General features: G+C 48.5%; 1 protein-coding gene across 1 annotated transcript; it reads right to left on the bottom strand.

Moving 5' to 3' along the window:
* Nucleotides 1-2,511: 2,511 nt before the first annotated feature.
* Nucleotides 2,512-13,040, bottom strand: EDA2R (ectodysplasin A2 receptor). Its single transcript, XM_044682889.1, has 5 exons — nucleotides 12,920-13,040; nucleotides 11,912-12,076; nucleotides 3,701-3,826; nucleotides 2,796-3,268; nucleotides 2,512-2,656 (listed from the first exon to the last, which is right to left on the bottom strand). The coding sequence occupies exons 1-5, from the start codon at nucleotides 13,038-13,040 to the stop codon at nucleotides 2,621-2,623; spliced, it is 921 nt and encodes a 306-aa protein (XP_044538824.1). The 3' UTR covers nucleotides 2,512-2,620.
* Between the last annotated feature and the right edge of the window lie 1,254 nt (nucleotides 13,041-14,294).

Genomic DNA, 14,294 nt, shown 5'->3' with positions numbered 1-14,294 from the left:
CAATTCTAGCCTGTTGCTGTCCGTCCCTAAATTTATAAACTCAAGCTCCACCAAACCCCAAACTAGCCTACTACTTCATTCCCCCTCAAAGCTTCTTGAAATTCTGGAAAAAGGAGAACCTCCAAACCATTTTTCCTGGCTCTCGACAACAAATACTTCACCTCACAAAATCAAGAAATGTCTTCAAATTCTAGGGGGAAGCCACTTAGCAGGTTTTCTCTACCCCACCCTCTGCTGCCCCAGGCTCACATATCACAACCCAAAAGATCAAAAAGAAGGGGTAAGCCCAGGGGCAGAGAAGGGAGCACCAAAGATTCTGCAGAGAAGGGTTTGGAAAGCCCAGGACAAAGTCTAGGGTGGGAAGCCCCAAAGATCAGAGGGCAGAGGAAGGGGCAAAGTTCTAGCCCTCTACTGATGGAGCAAGCCCAGGGGCAAAGGAAAGGGAGCCTCCAAAGAACTGAGAAGGGGGCAAAGTCTAAGGGTGGAGAGCCCCAAAGATCAGAGAGATGGGACAATAAAAGCCCAGAGCAGAGAAAGGGGCAAAGTTCCAGGGGTAGACCCCAAAGATCAGAGAAGGGAGGAAAGTGGGCAGGGATCTAGGGTAGGGAGCCCCCAAAGGATCAGAAGACAGGGGGGCCCATGGCAGAGGGGGAAAAGTTTACTGTGAGGATGCCCCTCCCCAAAGATCAGAGGATAGGGGTAAGCACCAAGGGCAGAAAAAAGGGAGTACAAAGACTAGGGTGGGGAGCACCCCAAGATCAGAGGGATGGGGCAAAGAGCAGATCAGATGGTGGGGCAAGCCCCAGGGCAGAGTAAAAGGGGGGCAAAGTCTAAGGTGGAGAGGCTCCCAAGGTCAAAAGGAAGCAACATCCAGAGCAGAGGAAGAAGCAAAAGTCTAGGATGAGGATCCCCAAAGATTAGAAAACAGGCAAAGCCCAGGGGCAGAGGAGGGAGCGCAAAGTATAATAGGATGGGGAACCCCCAAAGGCCAGCGGATGGGGAGGACCCCAGAGCAGAAGACAGAGCAAAGTCTAAGGTGGAGCCTCCAAAGATCAGAGGATGGGCCAAATCCAAAGCAGAGAAAAGGGAACAAAGTCTAGGGTGGGGAGCCCCCAAAGATCAGAGGACTAGGGGTAGGGGGGGCGAGCCTGGTATCCAGAGCAAAATTTCAAAATACACAAAAGTCTTGACACCACTCATTCCGGCCCCCGGAAGGCAGGCAGGTAGGCAGAAGACAAGGCAGGCAAGGCACTCCCTTCCCCCTCACGAAACACACATCCACCGTCAGAGATCCCTAAAAGCAGAGAGGGATTGAGTAATTCAAACCAGAAGGAAGGAGGGAGCCCTGCGGTGTTCCCGGCCTCTGCTAAGAGGGTGCCTGCTGGGGATCAGGGCCTGTTCAGATGGTAACGTGTTGTACAGTCTTCCCTGGGGCTTCTTGCAGAGCTGGGACAAGATGGGCGTGGGGGGAGGGAGAGGCCCATCAGACTTCACCCTCCTCTCCCAGGATCCTTGGGGGTCAGAAGCTGAATATTTCAGGACTTATTAAATAGCTCCTGAGCAGCTTCCTATATAAATTAAGTCCCTGCATCATTTCCATCCATCAGAATAGTCCCAGGGCCTTGGAAAGGAAGATGCTTGATAATTGTTAGGCTTGTTAGGTCCCCCTCCTCCCCCAAAGCAAGTAAATCAACTGGCAGGCCAGCCTTTTCAAACCAATGTTCTAGATCTTGGGGGTGGGGCTGTTCTTTCCCGTGAGGCAGAAGAGGGTCCTCCTTTTGAATCCAAGAAAGCACCAATAAACATGATCCCGGAGCCTCACAAGGGATTCCCCCAACCCCACCCGAACCCAACCAAGTATCCTCTGAGGTCTTCAATGCTGGCATTCGACGGCATTTGACAGTCAGACAAGGGAAGAAACTCATCTTCGGCCCACGTTGGGGGTTGAGGGGATCCCCAGGAGTAGCTGGGAGAAAGAAACACCAAAGCGAGTGCAGATCTCATCTCATCTTGACGGGCCTTCCGGAAAGAGTCAAGAAGATGAGGCCCACGGGATGGCCACTTCCTCCGATTGGCGGGGATGGGAAACAGTCTGGCCCCTGGGCTCTCGAGGCTGACGAAGCTTTTTCCCAGGGCCCACCACTGTTTTGGCAGTCGTCAGGGCTTATTCAAGTTTTTCGAGTGAATGTTCATAAACCCCAATAAAATTCAGATCCTCCTCCACCACAACCTCAAAAACTGGAGAGGCTGGGGGAGGCTGGGAAGGGTTGTAACAGTCAGGGTAGGAGGAACTTGCTTACTTGAGAAAACAACACCATCACACGCCCTTCCTCTCACCACCCTTCTCCCTTAACTGCTGGGCTCCATGGGGCGCTTAGTTGAAAAAAAAAACATATGAGAAACATCCAGCGACCACCAGTCGCCTTGCGGCAGCCCCCACTTCCCCTGCCCAGACACAAGAAAGACCATTCAAATAGTTAAATCAGTTGTTTTTGGAAAATGGAGGGAGACGAAGCCTGGGGAGCCACGTTTGCACACCCTCCCCAGGCTTACAGAGCAGATACGGAACAAGTCATCAATACTGGGGCTTGAAGTCCAGTAGGTGGTGGCTTTGACAGTTTTACCAGGACATGTGGCCATTTTTGGCCGAAGAGACCTAGGGAGGAAGCAAAAGAAGCCAGTTGAGACCATTGGGCAGCTCTCCTCCCATCTCTTCTTGTCTGTGTGTTCCCAAGCATGCTTACCTGGAATCCCCCAGCTACCCCTTATAAGTAATGTTGAGCTGAGGTAGTTACCTTAAAGGAAGAATCTGGTGTAGGAGACTTTCCCTCTAAGCAGTATAATGAAGGGGTGAACCCCATTCTATCTCCGGTACCCCCTGGCATGGCCCAGATGACAGCTTCCCTGTGCCCTTCTGCACCGGCATAAGGGCTGCAACTCGAAAACTTGTGAAGGTCTAGCTCCGTGCACTCAACGGGAGCATGGGCCCAGCACGACTGTGTTTCGGAGGCGCAGGAAGGGAGTGTCGGGGGGTTTCCCAATGATTCGGTTTGGGCCTCAGAAGGCGGGCAAGCGTGGATGAGTGCCCGAGTGTCAGCGGCAGCGGCAGCAGCATTGCAGACCAATTGCCCAGGATAAGGGTCACGACTAAGATGGAAATGGTGAAGTTGCTCGTTTCCCTCGGTTCTGGATGCGGGGCCATCAGCCACGAATTGCACCGAATCCTCGCAGGCTAGAAATAGGAAGCCACCCGATATTGAGTCAAAGGCTCACTTACCGACAGACGAGACAAGACAACAACAGCACTCTCAGTTATCATTTCCTCCCAACATGTCCTGATGAGGTGAGGTACGGGAACTGACTTATCTCTTCTGTGGGCCAAGAGCTAGGATTCGAACGTGGATCTCCAGTATTATAACTCTTTTACCCTCTTTTGGCAAAGTCTTTGGCTGAGCATGCCCAACTGGGGCAGGGTTGGCTCGACAAATAGAACTCGGAGAAGGAGTTCTGAGTGCTTTTAGCCTTGAGAGGAAGGCTGAGGCCTGCCCACCAAAGGAAGTGTGGTAAAACCTGGCATCTAGGGAGGTAAAGTGACATACCCCCCACCCACCCCCCTCCCAGGCTTTTGTGGTGGGGTAGGGTAGGGGGTGCCCAGTGGAAGGGACTCATACGCACCGACACAAGAGGGAGGGGGACTCACCTCCATTTTGCTCAATGACAGGACCCAAATTCTTCATGCCCAGCTCTCTGCTAGCGCATGGACCTGCATAATCAGAAGTCTGAGATAGTTCTCTCTGCCCCCGAAAGTCCGGAGACCCAATGAAGCCTGCAGGAGAAGAAAGAAGGGATCGAGTGAGGGGGAAGACAAGTAAGAGAAGGGGGCCCGCCCTTCCCCAGGCCATCCTTCTCCCTAACTCGAGGCTAACTGAATCCCAAGCTCCCCACCTGACAGCAGTCATAGCATCAGTTCTCCTAGACATGCCTCTGTTTGTTTATGCATATTAAGATACCCAAAAGGCAACGGGAATTCTCTTTTTGCAGAAAGTATGGAGAAAGCCTCTGACAAAACTTTATGGCACCCACGCTTGGGCCACCCGATATTAGGCCTCCAAGGGAAAAATGATCAGTCCTAGATACTGGGCCCAGTCCTAGATACTGGGCCCAGTCTTAAATGCTGGGCCCAGTCCTGGTTGCTGGGCCCAGTCCTACCCTGCGGGCCCAGTCCTACCCTCTGGAGTCAGTGTTGCTTTGAGCCAGTATTTAAAGACCCAGGTAGGTGCTGATTGGCTAAGCTTTGAGTCAGCATTGTGGCCTCATCCTCTGGACCTTCCTGACCTCACCTATTATGACAGCTGAAGCATTAAGGGGTCAGAAGTGACACCTGCAGCTGATTGGCCCATACTGGGGATCAGTTTGCCCCAGTTCCCAATACCAGAGGCTGCCAATGGGTTAGAAAGCATTAAGTGATATAGGCTTGAAGTCAGGGCACCCCACTGGGATCTTGGGCACCCACGGTGCCCCATTCTCTGTCTTTGGGCCTCAGGTTCCTCATCTGTAAAATGAGGTTGGCCAGGTTTTGACCCTGAACCTCTGAGCCCCTATTGCACTGCTCTAGGCTGTCCAGTTACAAATTCACTTCCCATTGCATCAGGAACCTTTTTCTGAGATTGTCCTCAATTGAAGGAGACAGTCCTTAATCGGTCTGCTTCAATGTGTGCAGGTTGTCACTTCCTCTACTGTAGAATGAAAGTTCCTGGAGGGCAGGGCCATTCCATTTTGATCTTTGTGTCCCCAGTGCCTAGACAAGTGGTTTCTCGAGAGTACTCTGTCTAGAGTCAGGGAAACCTGAGTTCAAATTCAGGCTCAGATAGTTCCTAGCTACGTGACTCAGAAAGACTCTCTTAAGCTCTGTTCACCTCAGTTTCCTCACCTGTAAAATGGGTATAATAACAGCATCTATCTCTCAGGACTGTTGGGAGGTTCAAATGAGATGATAAAGCACATAAGAGTCCCTTCCGTCCCTATATCTTGTGTGTGTTTCTAATTGTTTTAGATGTTGTCTCCCCTACTAGAACGTAAGCTCTTTGAGGGCAGGGGCTGAATATTCCCAGTGCCAGGAATATGGTAGGTGCTTAATAAATGCCAATTGATTGACTGATGCCATTTCTTCGGTATGGAATGTAATCTTCGGGAAGGCAGGGACATTTAGTTTTGATCTTTGTATCCCCAGGGCTTAGCCTAGTAAAAGGCATCCTTCAGAATAGATGATTAGCAATAATAATAATAATAATAATAATAATAATAATAATAATAATAAGGGCAGCTGGGTGGCTCAGTGGATGGAGAGCCAGGTCTAGAGATGGGAGGGCCTGGGTTCCAATCTGACCTCAGACACTTCCCAGCTGTGTGACTCTGGGCAAGTCACTTAACCTCCAATTGCCTAGCCCTTGTGGCTCTTGTCTTAGAATTGCTGCTAAGATAGAAGGTTAAGGGTTTTTTTTTTTAAGGAGAGAGAGGCAGCTTAGTAGCACAAGAGATAGAGTAGCCTGAAGGACCTGGATTCCAATCTAGCCTCAGGCACTTCCTAGCTGGGTGACCCTGTGCAAGTCACTTAACGCCCTTCGCTTAGCCCTAACCATTTTTCCGCCTTGGAACCGACACTTATATCAGTTCTAGGATGTAAGGTGGGGTGAGGGGGTTAAACAAACAAACAAACAAGAAAAGCTAACATTTATATAGTGCTTACTGTGTGCCAGGCACAACAACTGAGGGAAACAGGTGTTAGTATTATCCTCATTCTGCAGATGAGGAAACTGAGGCAAATGGAGGGGAAGTGACTTATCCAGGATCACACCACTAGCTAGAGTTTGAGACTGGATTTGAGCTCAAGGTCTTCTTGAGTCCAGGCCTAGGGCTCAAACCATTACACCACCTAGCTAACTCTGCTTGCTGCCTGATGTTTTTTCTGTCCAGAAAGCATGTCTTTCAGGGGCGGTACTCAGTATCACTGACTAACTAGTAGCAGTGACCAAGGCCAGGACTTTCTGCCCTTGACTCCTGGCCCTTCTCGGCCTTCTTCATTCAAGACCAAAAGCATTCACGTTTCAGGACTTGTTTCCTAGGGACGTCCCTTTCAGCTTTGGCTCACTTAGATTGCCCTTCCCTTATGGGCATCGTCATTTGATAGCTGAGGCTGTGGGAAGTTAGGGCACCCTACTCATCGCCCTAGAGGGGAGGGCCGAACGCAGTTGTCCCAGCTCCCAAACTTGTGCCCCAGGGCGGGCCCACCATTTTGCTCACACCAGGGTCAGACCCTGGCTTAGACAGGGAAGCCAGTGTCCTCTGTCCAGACCTACTGGGCACCACCGGGCTATTTTGACTCAGTTGGCTGCCCCACAAGAAAAGCCAGGCTAGAGAAAAATGGAAGTTTGCCCTGGCCTGAGCTCTCCTAGAGAACTCAATCCTTTCCCTGGTGACTCACTGATCCAGATGCTTTCCTGGGGAACTCTCGCACCTGCAAGCTGCTGCAAGCTTCCCATACCTCGCCCTCCTTAGGCCACATGGTTCCTGCAAGGCTACCTTGCTCAACTCTTCAAAGCTTGACCATATGGCTCTCCAACCGCCTTGCAATCAAGGCCGAGTATCCCCCTGCCAATGTGCAATCCTTAGCCCCATGGGGACCAGGATCACATGACACAGAGCTGGCAGTGGCCTAAGAATTCACCAGATCCAACCGTCTAGCTTTACAGAAGACGAAGTAGGCCCAAAGAGGGAGGTGTCCAAAGTCACCCAGCATCCTAGCCATTCCAAGGTTGGGTTATTGGAGCTGGAGACAAAGGAACCTCCGTGTCCTCTCCTACAGACCCGCGTTGGCCTAGACCTTTGCTATGCAATCGCCCACATCCTGGCATCTGTGGTTATTGTTTTGGATATACGTCTCATTTTCCCCGTGACATTAACTCCTCATGGGCAAAGCCGGGGCCCTTTCTGAAAGGAGTCCAGCTTCTCGGGAACATAGACAGATTCACTTTTGGTTTTTGCACACAGTAGGCATTTCATAAATATTTTTTGGTTGATCGGCTTCTCTCCGGATTGTCCAGAGGGCCCAGTACTTGGCTAGACATATAGCAGAAGCTCCTTAACTATTCCGTGATGACAATGAAACTTACCTCACTTTCCCAGGTTACCCAGCTACTGGGCCACCTGGAAGGACTGAGTCTAAGCTCAGAAGGGCAGATTCTATATTGTTGTTGTTGTTTTTTTAATCTAGAGGTGAACCATAGGGATAGAACAGACTTTAGAGATCAGCTCATCCAGTCCTACAGCCTCCATTTTACAGATGGAGAAACTGAGGACAAAAGAGAACAAAACTGACTAGGCAAGGCCACATACACAACAGAGTAAGGATTTGAACTCAGATCCTCTGACCCCTCCCAATCCAGCTCTCTGTCAGTGTCACCCTGATGAGTCTGAGAGGCCTGTCTCAACAGGTCCTCTACTGCTGGGTAACCCAGGACTACTTGAACTGACCACCCAGAGATTAGCTGAGGCAGGTAGGTGGCATGGTGGGTAGAGTGCTGGGCCTGGAGTCTGGAAGACTCGAGTTTAAATCTAGCCTTAAGTACTTCCTAGTTGGGTGACTTTGCACAAATTACTTAAGGGCCGTTTGCCTCAGTTTCCTCATCTGTAGAATGGGGATAGTAAAAGCACCTAACTCCCAGGATTATTGTGAGGGAAGCTGGGAGATACCACAAGCAATGAATTTGAATTTCTAGAACTGGAAAGAACCCCAGACGGAAGCCACTTAGCCCGACTCCCTCATTTTAAAGATGAGGAAATCAAGGCCCAGGGTGGAGAAGGGACTTGCCCAAGGTTATATAGCTAGTAAATAGCAGTCAGACTTTCAACTAAAGGCCTGTGACTCCTGAGTCCAAACTCTCTCCACTGAACCCTAGTGCCTCCTAAATACACTCTCAGAGCAGCAAAGGACTTTAGACTCTCTAGTCTACTGATGGTGAACCTTTTAGACACCAAGCGCCCAAACTGCCACATGCGAGCCCCCTGTCTGAAAGACAGGGGAGGGAGAAAGTGCTGGGCAGAGGGATGGGTGATGAGAAAAACGTCCTCAGTGTGGAGAGGGAGAAGGGAGCAGTCCCCTCTGGCCTGCGTGCCATAGGTTCGCCAGCATGGCTCTACTCTGTCTCATACCACTATGGAAATCTGTACACCATCTCCGCCAAACGGCCTTTACCTAAAGACTTCTAGTGGGCAAACTCACCCTCTTCCAAGACAGCCCCTCATACCTTTGAATCATTTTAATTGTTAGGAAGTTTTCAGAGGACTTAGGTTTGAGTCTCAAGTTATTCTATTGGCATATACGTGGCCCTCAGCAAGTTACTTCCACCACATCAGGCTTTCTGTGCCTCACTATACTGGATGAGACGCTATCAAAGCACCATCCTGCTCCATAGGACCCTTGACCTAGGTGGCCAAGCCCCTGAGCCTTAGACTTCTCTTAGGCCTTCTCCCCAGCTAGGGTCTTGCCTCGGTCTATTCCTTTGCCTCCAAGAATCTTCCACCATTTAAATCTAAGTTCCTTGAGGGCCAGGCTGTCATATTTCTCTTTGCGTTTTCCCAGCATCCAGGTTGAGGGTTGTTGTTACCAAGATGGTCCTGGGAAAAAGTTGAATGAACGGAGCCTATATCTGAAGCTTAGTCTACCATCCCTGGAATGCCAGCTGCCTTGGGTTCAGCTCTTCTTGGATTCAACTGATTGGCAATGAGAACATGAGCACCGGAGTAGTCCTTTCATTTCTTTTGGCCCCAGTTTTAGTGTCTATAAACTGGGGATAGTCACCTTGCCTACATGACAGGGGGCCGTGATTTGGAAGGCACTTTGCCAACCAGAAAGCAAGCTATAATTAGTTGTTTTCCAGGAGCAGAGTGGAGGTGGAGTCAGTGAATCTGCAGAATGTCGGGTCGCATTTCTTAAATTGAACTGAGTCCCAGATCTGATATTTACTGAGTTATTGATGATCTCTTGTCTTTTTTTTTTTAACAACTCTGACCTTCTGTCTTAGAATCAATCCTGTGTAGTGGTTCCAAGGCAGAAGAGCAAGGGCTGGGCAATGGGAGTGAAGTGACTTGCCCAGGGTCACCCAGCTAGGAAGTATCTGAGGCCACATTTGAAGTCAGGATCTCCTGTCTATAGACATGGCTCTCAATCCACTGAGCCACTGAGCTGCTCCCTTTACACTGCACCCCCCCCCCCAACAATGATTTCTTGATGCAAAATTTAACTGCCTTTGTTTCATTCCTCACCTTCCTAACCCTTGATACAATGTCGCCCACCTCTTACTATGGAACACCCTCTCCTTCCTTAGCTTCAGAGACAATGTGCTTTCTATCTCTCACTCTTTAAGGGAGTTAGGTGGTACAAAGGGCAGAGAGCAGGACTGGGAGGCAGGAGGACCTGAGTTCAAATCTTGCCTCTCAGGACTGTGGCTCAGTCCCATTCCCATAAGGTGGGGAAAATAATAACACCCACCTCCAAGAGTTGTGAGGAAAATAAAGTAAAATAGTATTTGTAAAGGGCTTCGCAAACATTTCCTATGCTGGTTTCCTATTCTTTTTATGGCCCTCAGTTCCCTTCTTCCTTCCTCTTTCTCTCTCTCTTTGGGAATCTTAGTCACTTCCATCACTTCAACTACCACCTCTAAGCAGATGTCTCCCAAATTCTTAGTCCTATTCCTGAAATCTCTTCTGAGCCCCAGAACTATAAGTTTCTCTCCAACTGCCATCCAGACGTCTCCTCTTGGTTGTCCATTCAACATTTCAACTCAACATGACTGAACAGAAGCCCATTAGCTTCCCCCCTTAAAACCACCTTGCTCACGGATATGCTGGCAAATATTTAACATTTGGCTCTCTGAAAATGCAAGACACACTTCGAAGGTGAATCTGCATTATTACCATTTTCTCCAACAAGTTCTCAAGTCTTGACAATCCACCAAATAATAGATCCATCCCTGATTTGTAGCATTTTCCGATTTCTGAGGCATAAACGCTCACACGGGAAACTTAATAATCAGCTCTGTATGAGCTGGCTCCAGTACACGCCTGGACCTTACTCCTCTTGACTACACTATGCCTGAGTGTAGTGTCATTTTCCTATTTTAGACTTTTGTCTACTGAGATATATTGAAAAAAATCTATCCTTAAGCATTGTTAGAATTATATCAAGGAGGACACATTTTGGTTAGGTGCAGCTGCAGAGCAGGGCCTCTCTTTAAGGAGGAGGCTTAGCACAGTCTTTCTCCCCATGTCCTACCAGTTACACAGCTTTGGGACTTCTCTAGAATTCTCCAAGATACTCCCAGCAGCCCCATCCGCAAACGTTAATGGGGTCATATGGTTTAGGCAAGTCTCCTGCCAACTCTCCTCTACTGCTTTTCACTGTTCTGCGAGGCTGTACTACTTCGACAACGTTTTAAAATGAGTTTGTTCTAAATCTTTGATTCCAGGGTTTCTCCTCTTGGAAAGAGGAGTAAATGCAGGTTAAGTGGTTTCTGGGCTCTTTTGGCCTCCTTGTAATGACGCTGCTTTACATCTGCTATACTTCTGTAGCAAATGGTGATGGTCAACATTAGTTTTTTTTTTCTTTGTCCATTGCTCATGTTTCAGGGTCAACAGCTTACTTGAATACCTCAGGATGGAGCTGCTATAATTGTACATGGTATCTTCTCATGTTCATCCTTTCTTCTAATTTGGTTTGGGTTCTGACCTTTACTTTAACCAGTCCATGATCTGACTACATAGACACCTGATGCTAAAAATGACTTCCACATGGGCAACCAGCTGTTTTCTGTTTGTCAATTTCATTTTTCACAATGCTGTTTGGGGCTATGACATCGAGAGCCTTTTTGCACTCTTCTGAAAGAAAGTATTTAAGATTGATTAGGTTGAGACCTCTGAGACCACTCTAGAAGGAGCCTCTGTCATCTTTTATAGCTAATTCCTAAACCCTATTTTCTCCCAGCCTCCCCTCTGCCCAACATCACATTAAAGGCACAGGTATAGACCTCGGTCGGTCAAGTTTTTTCCAAGAATCTCTCCTCTTCATCCAATTTGGGGGCAAAAGCTATGATTTTCTTCATGATGGCCTGTTCACGTCCACTCATCAGACACATCGCAAAAAGGAGATGACCAAGTAGCCCATGAAATGCTATTTGTTCTGAGTGCCTTTAAGTACATTAAGAGTCTGCCACGACCAAACATTTTATTCCTCATTCTGAGAAAGTCTCATGAGCTCTTTCCATTGACTTAAACTTAAATCTTCTTGGTTTCATTTAGAGCAGAAATGCCAACACAGATATGACTCAGTTTCTTTGTTAAAGTATGATCTCGAAACACAGTACCACAGATCTAGAATTGGAAAGGATTTCAGCTGTCATCTAGTCTAACCCCTTCATTTTATAGGGAAGGGAAATGACTTGTCTAAGGTCACACAGGTAATAAGCAGTGAAATCAGGATTTGACACTCGATCCTCTGATTCTAAATCCAGTACAATTTCTACTCTGCCTACCTCTGTGAGGCCCTCGCTAGTACCTCAGTCTACGGGGCCTCACTCATGGCACAAGAGACAGCAGGTGGAACAATAAAAGAGCAATAAGATGTGGAGTCAGGAAAACCTGAGTTCTACTCCTTTCTTGGGAATTTTCTAGCTGTGTGAACTTGGGCCAAGTCACTTTCATACCTCTCTGCCTTAAGCTTCCTTATGTCTAAAATGAGCATAAAGTAGCACTTTTCTCCTGGAGTTGCTGGGAGGATGGATCCCATAACAAAGGGAAAACATTTTCCAAATCTCGTCCGAGCACCACATAAATGCTATATCCTCCTCCTCAGTCTTACCATGCCGGAATTGACGCTTGAGGAAACGCTTACAGTAGAAGACAGCGAAGGATATGAGGGCCAGGACAAAAACAATGAGCACACTGCTTGTTAGCACCATGAGTGTGGCTTCCTGAGGGGGTGCCGTGGGCACCTCTAGCTTCACGGAGCTCAGTCTGAAGGCACCTGTGGCACAATATGGAAGGAGTGTCAGGAAAGGACAAGGAACACAACCCCCACCCATAAGTGGGGCTTCTCCAGGCCAGAGCCCCTAAAGTCTCTCCTCCTCCTGGCTACTGGTAAGGACACTGGATCGAGATCCCCTTTCCCCTGAGGTAGAGTAAGAGGGTAGTGTGAAACAGCGAAAGGAGCACCGGACTTCTTGTCCTGGCTCTGCCTCCATTTCCTCACCGTAGGACTCCAAGACCAAGCAACATGGGCGAGCCATTGTCCTTCACTGCATTACCTGCAAATGAGTTCCCGAGAGACTTTACAATTGCCAAAGTTCCTTCTAACCCTAATATTCTGTGGTCACAGGTTCCTAATCTAGAGTCATTTTCAAGCAGAGGATGGATGACCCCTTGCTGGGGATGCCACAGCAGGGGTTCCTTTTGGGTATAGATTTGACTAAATGGCTGCCGAGGTCTCTTATTTCTCTCCAATTCTGTCCTTGTGGACCTGGTCCAAAGCCCTTCTTTTATTTATAGCTGAGGAAACTGAGGCCTAGATGACTTACGTGAGATCTCACAGAGCTAGGATTTGAAGCCACATCATCTGACTCCGGACCCATGCTCTGCCTACTATATAGCATTAGCCTCAAGTCCTTTCCAGCACTGACGTTCTATGGCCTCGAGTCTCTTTGTGACTCTGCCATTCTATGGTTTGAGGTCCCTCTGGCTTTTCCCAGTTGATGCTTCTGCGCTCTCCCATATGTCCATCCCAAGAACCTTCATCGTACTTTTTGGGCCCCCGCCTCCCCGGCCTGCTTACTTTGCCCATCCCCAGAGGAGAAATGGGAAATACACATACATTGGACCTCTGACACTGGGGTTTGCTTTGTGCAAGAGATGCATTCCTGGTCCTGAAGGCCACCAATTCGGGTCTTACAGTAGAACCTAGAGGGGAGGAAATAGGAAAAGAAAGACTCCATGAAGTCAACAACGTGGAGAAGGGAGAGAGCTTCTCAAAGATGTACGGATGCTCCATCTCCAAATCTGTGCCTAAGAGTACTTGGCTTGGGGGCAGCTAGATGGAGTGAGAGCCAGGCCTAGGGAAGGAGAGTCTGGGTTCTTATCTGGCCTTGGACACTTCCCAGCTGTGTGACCCCGGGGCAAGCCCCTTAATCCCCACTGCCTAGCCTTTACTGTTCTTCTGCCTTGGAACCAATGCACAGTATTGATTCTAAGATGGAAGAGAGGGCTTAGAAAAATGAGAGCAGCTGGGTGGCTCAGTGGATTGAGAGCCAGGCTTAGAAATGGAGGATCCTGGCTTCCAATCTGGCCTCAGACCCTTCCTAGCCGTGCTACCCTAAGCATTGCCTAGCCCTTACTGTTTATCTGCCTTGGAACCAAAACCCAATATTGATTCTAAGATGGAAGGTAAAGTTTAATAAAAAAGAATAGTTGGCTCCTTCAAATCTGGCCTCTCCCACTTAATACCTGCTGGCCTTGGGCAAGTCACTTCCCTTTCCTCAGCCTCAGTTTTCTCTCCTATAAAATAAGATCATTGAACTAACTAGCCTCTGAGGTCAACTGCAGTTTTAAATCAATGATTCCATTGGGGGGCCTTGGACTAGCAGGCCTCTGAGGCTCCTTTCAGCACCAGGTCTAGGATCCTGCCATCTTTTCCAGTTTTGTAGGAGCTGGACTCACCTTCAAGTACCCCTGGTCATGCCTTGAGGAAGTACTAGAGATCAGCTACAGAGGAAAACCAACCCTTCCCTGGGCATAAGTTGGATCAGTGTTTAAAGAAATACATCCATTGCATCAGTGGTCACCAAAGGCCATTCAGGGAAACCAGTTTTATACCTTCTCACATGGAGTAGCCATGCCAGAAAAAATACCATATCGGAAGGCAGAAGACATGAGTTGGGGGCCAGACTCTGCCATTTAACTCAATTTGACCTCGAGTTCCACCGTCCGAGCCTCAATCTCCTTATCCATAATATGGGGACAATAATGCCATTAAGCCTTCAAGCGCTCTCTGCCTAGCACTTTGCCCCACCCAAGGGCCCATAATGTGTTATAATATACACCCCTATTACCTGGATATGTGTCATACTCTTTACTTCATGAAAGCAAAGAGCACAGTTTATCTAAATTCTATTTTGCCTGGAGCTACTTAATACATGAGGGAGGAAGGAAGGAAGGAAGGAAGGAAGGAAGGAAGGAAGGAAGGAAGGAAG

This window comes from Gracilinanus agilis, chromosome X, assembly GCF_016433145.1.
Source record: "Gracilinanus agilis isolate LMUSP501 chromosome X, AgileGrace, whole genome shotgun sequence".
Taxonomy (NCBI): domain Eukaryota; kingdom Metazoa; phylum Chordata; class Mammalia; order Didelphimorphia; family Didelphidae; genus Gracilinanus; species Gracilinanus agilis.
The sequence above is the reverse complement of the archived record's forward strand: the minus strand, read 5'-3'. Positions and strand labels throughout refer to the sequence as shown.

Excerpts from the sequence above, each read along its gene's own strand:
- EDA2R (XM_044682889.1), bottom strand. The coding sequence starts at position 13,040 with ATGGAGTCTTTCTTTTCCTATTTCCTCCCCTCTAGGTTCTACTGTAAG. Across the intron at positions 3,827-11,911 it reads CAAGCGTCAATTCCGGCATG|GCTTCATTGGGTCTCCGGAC; the intron begins GTAAGACTGAGG and ends CTTCTCCTGCAG. Across the intron at positions 2,657-2,795 it reads CACCAGATTCTTCCTTTAAG|GTCTCTTCGGCCAAAAATGG; the intron begins GTAACTACCTCA and ends CTTCCTCCCTAG.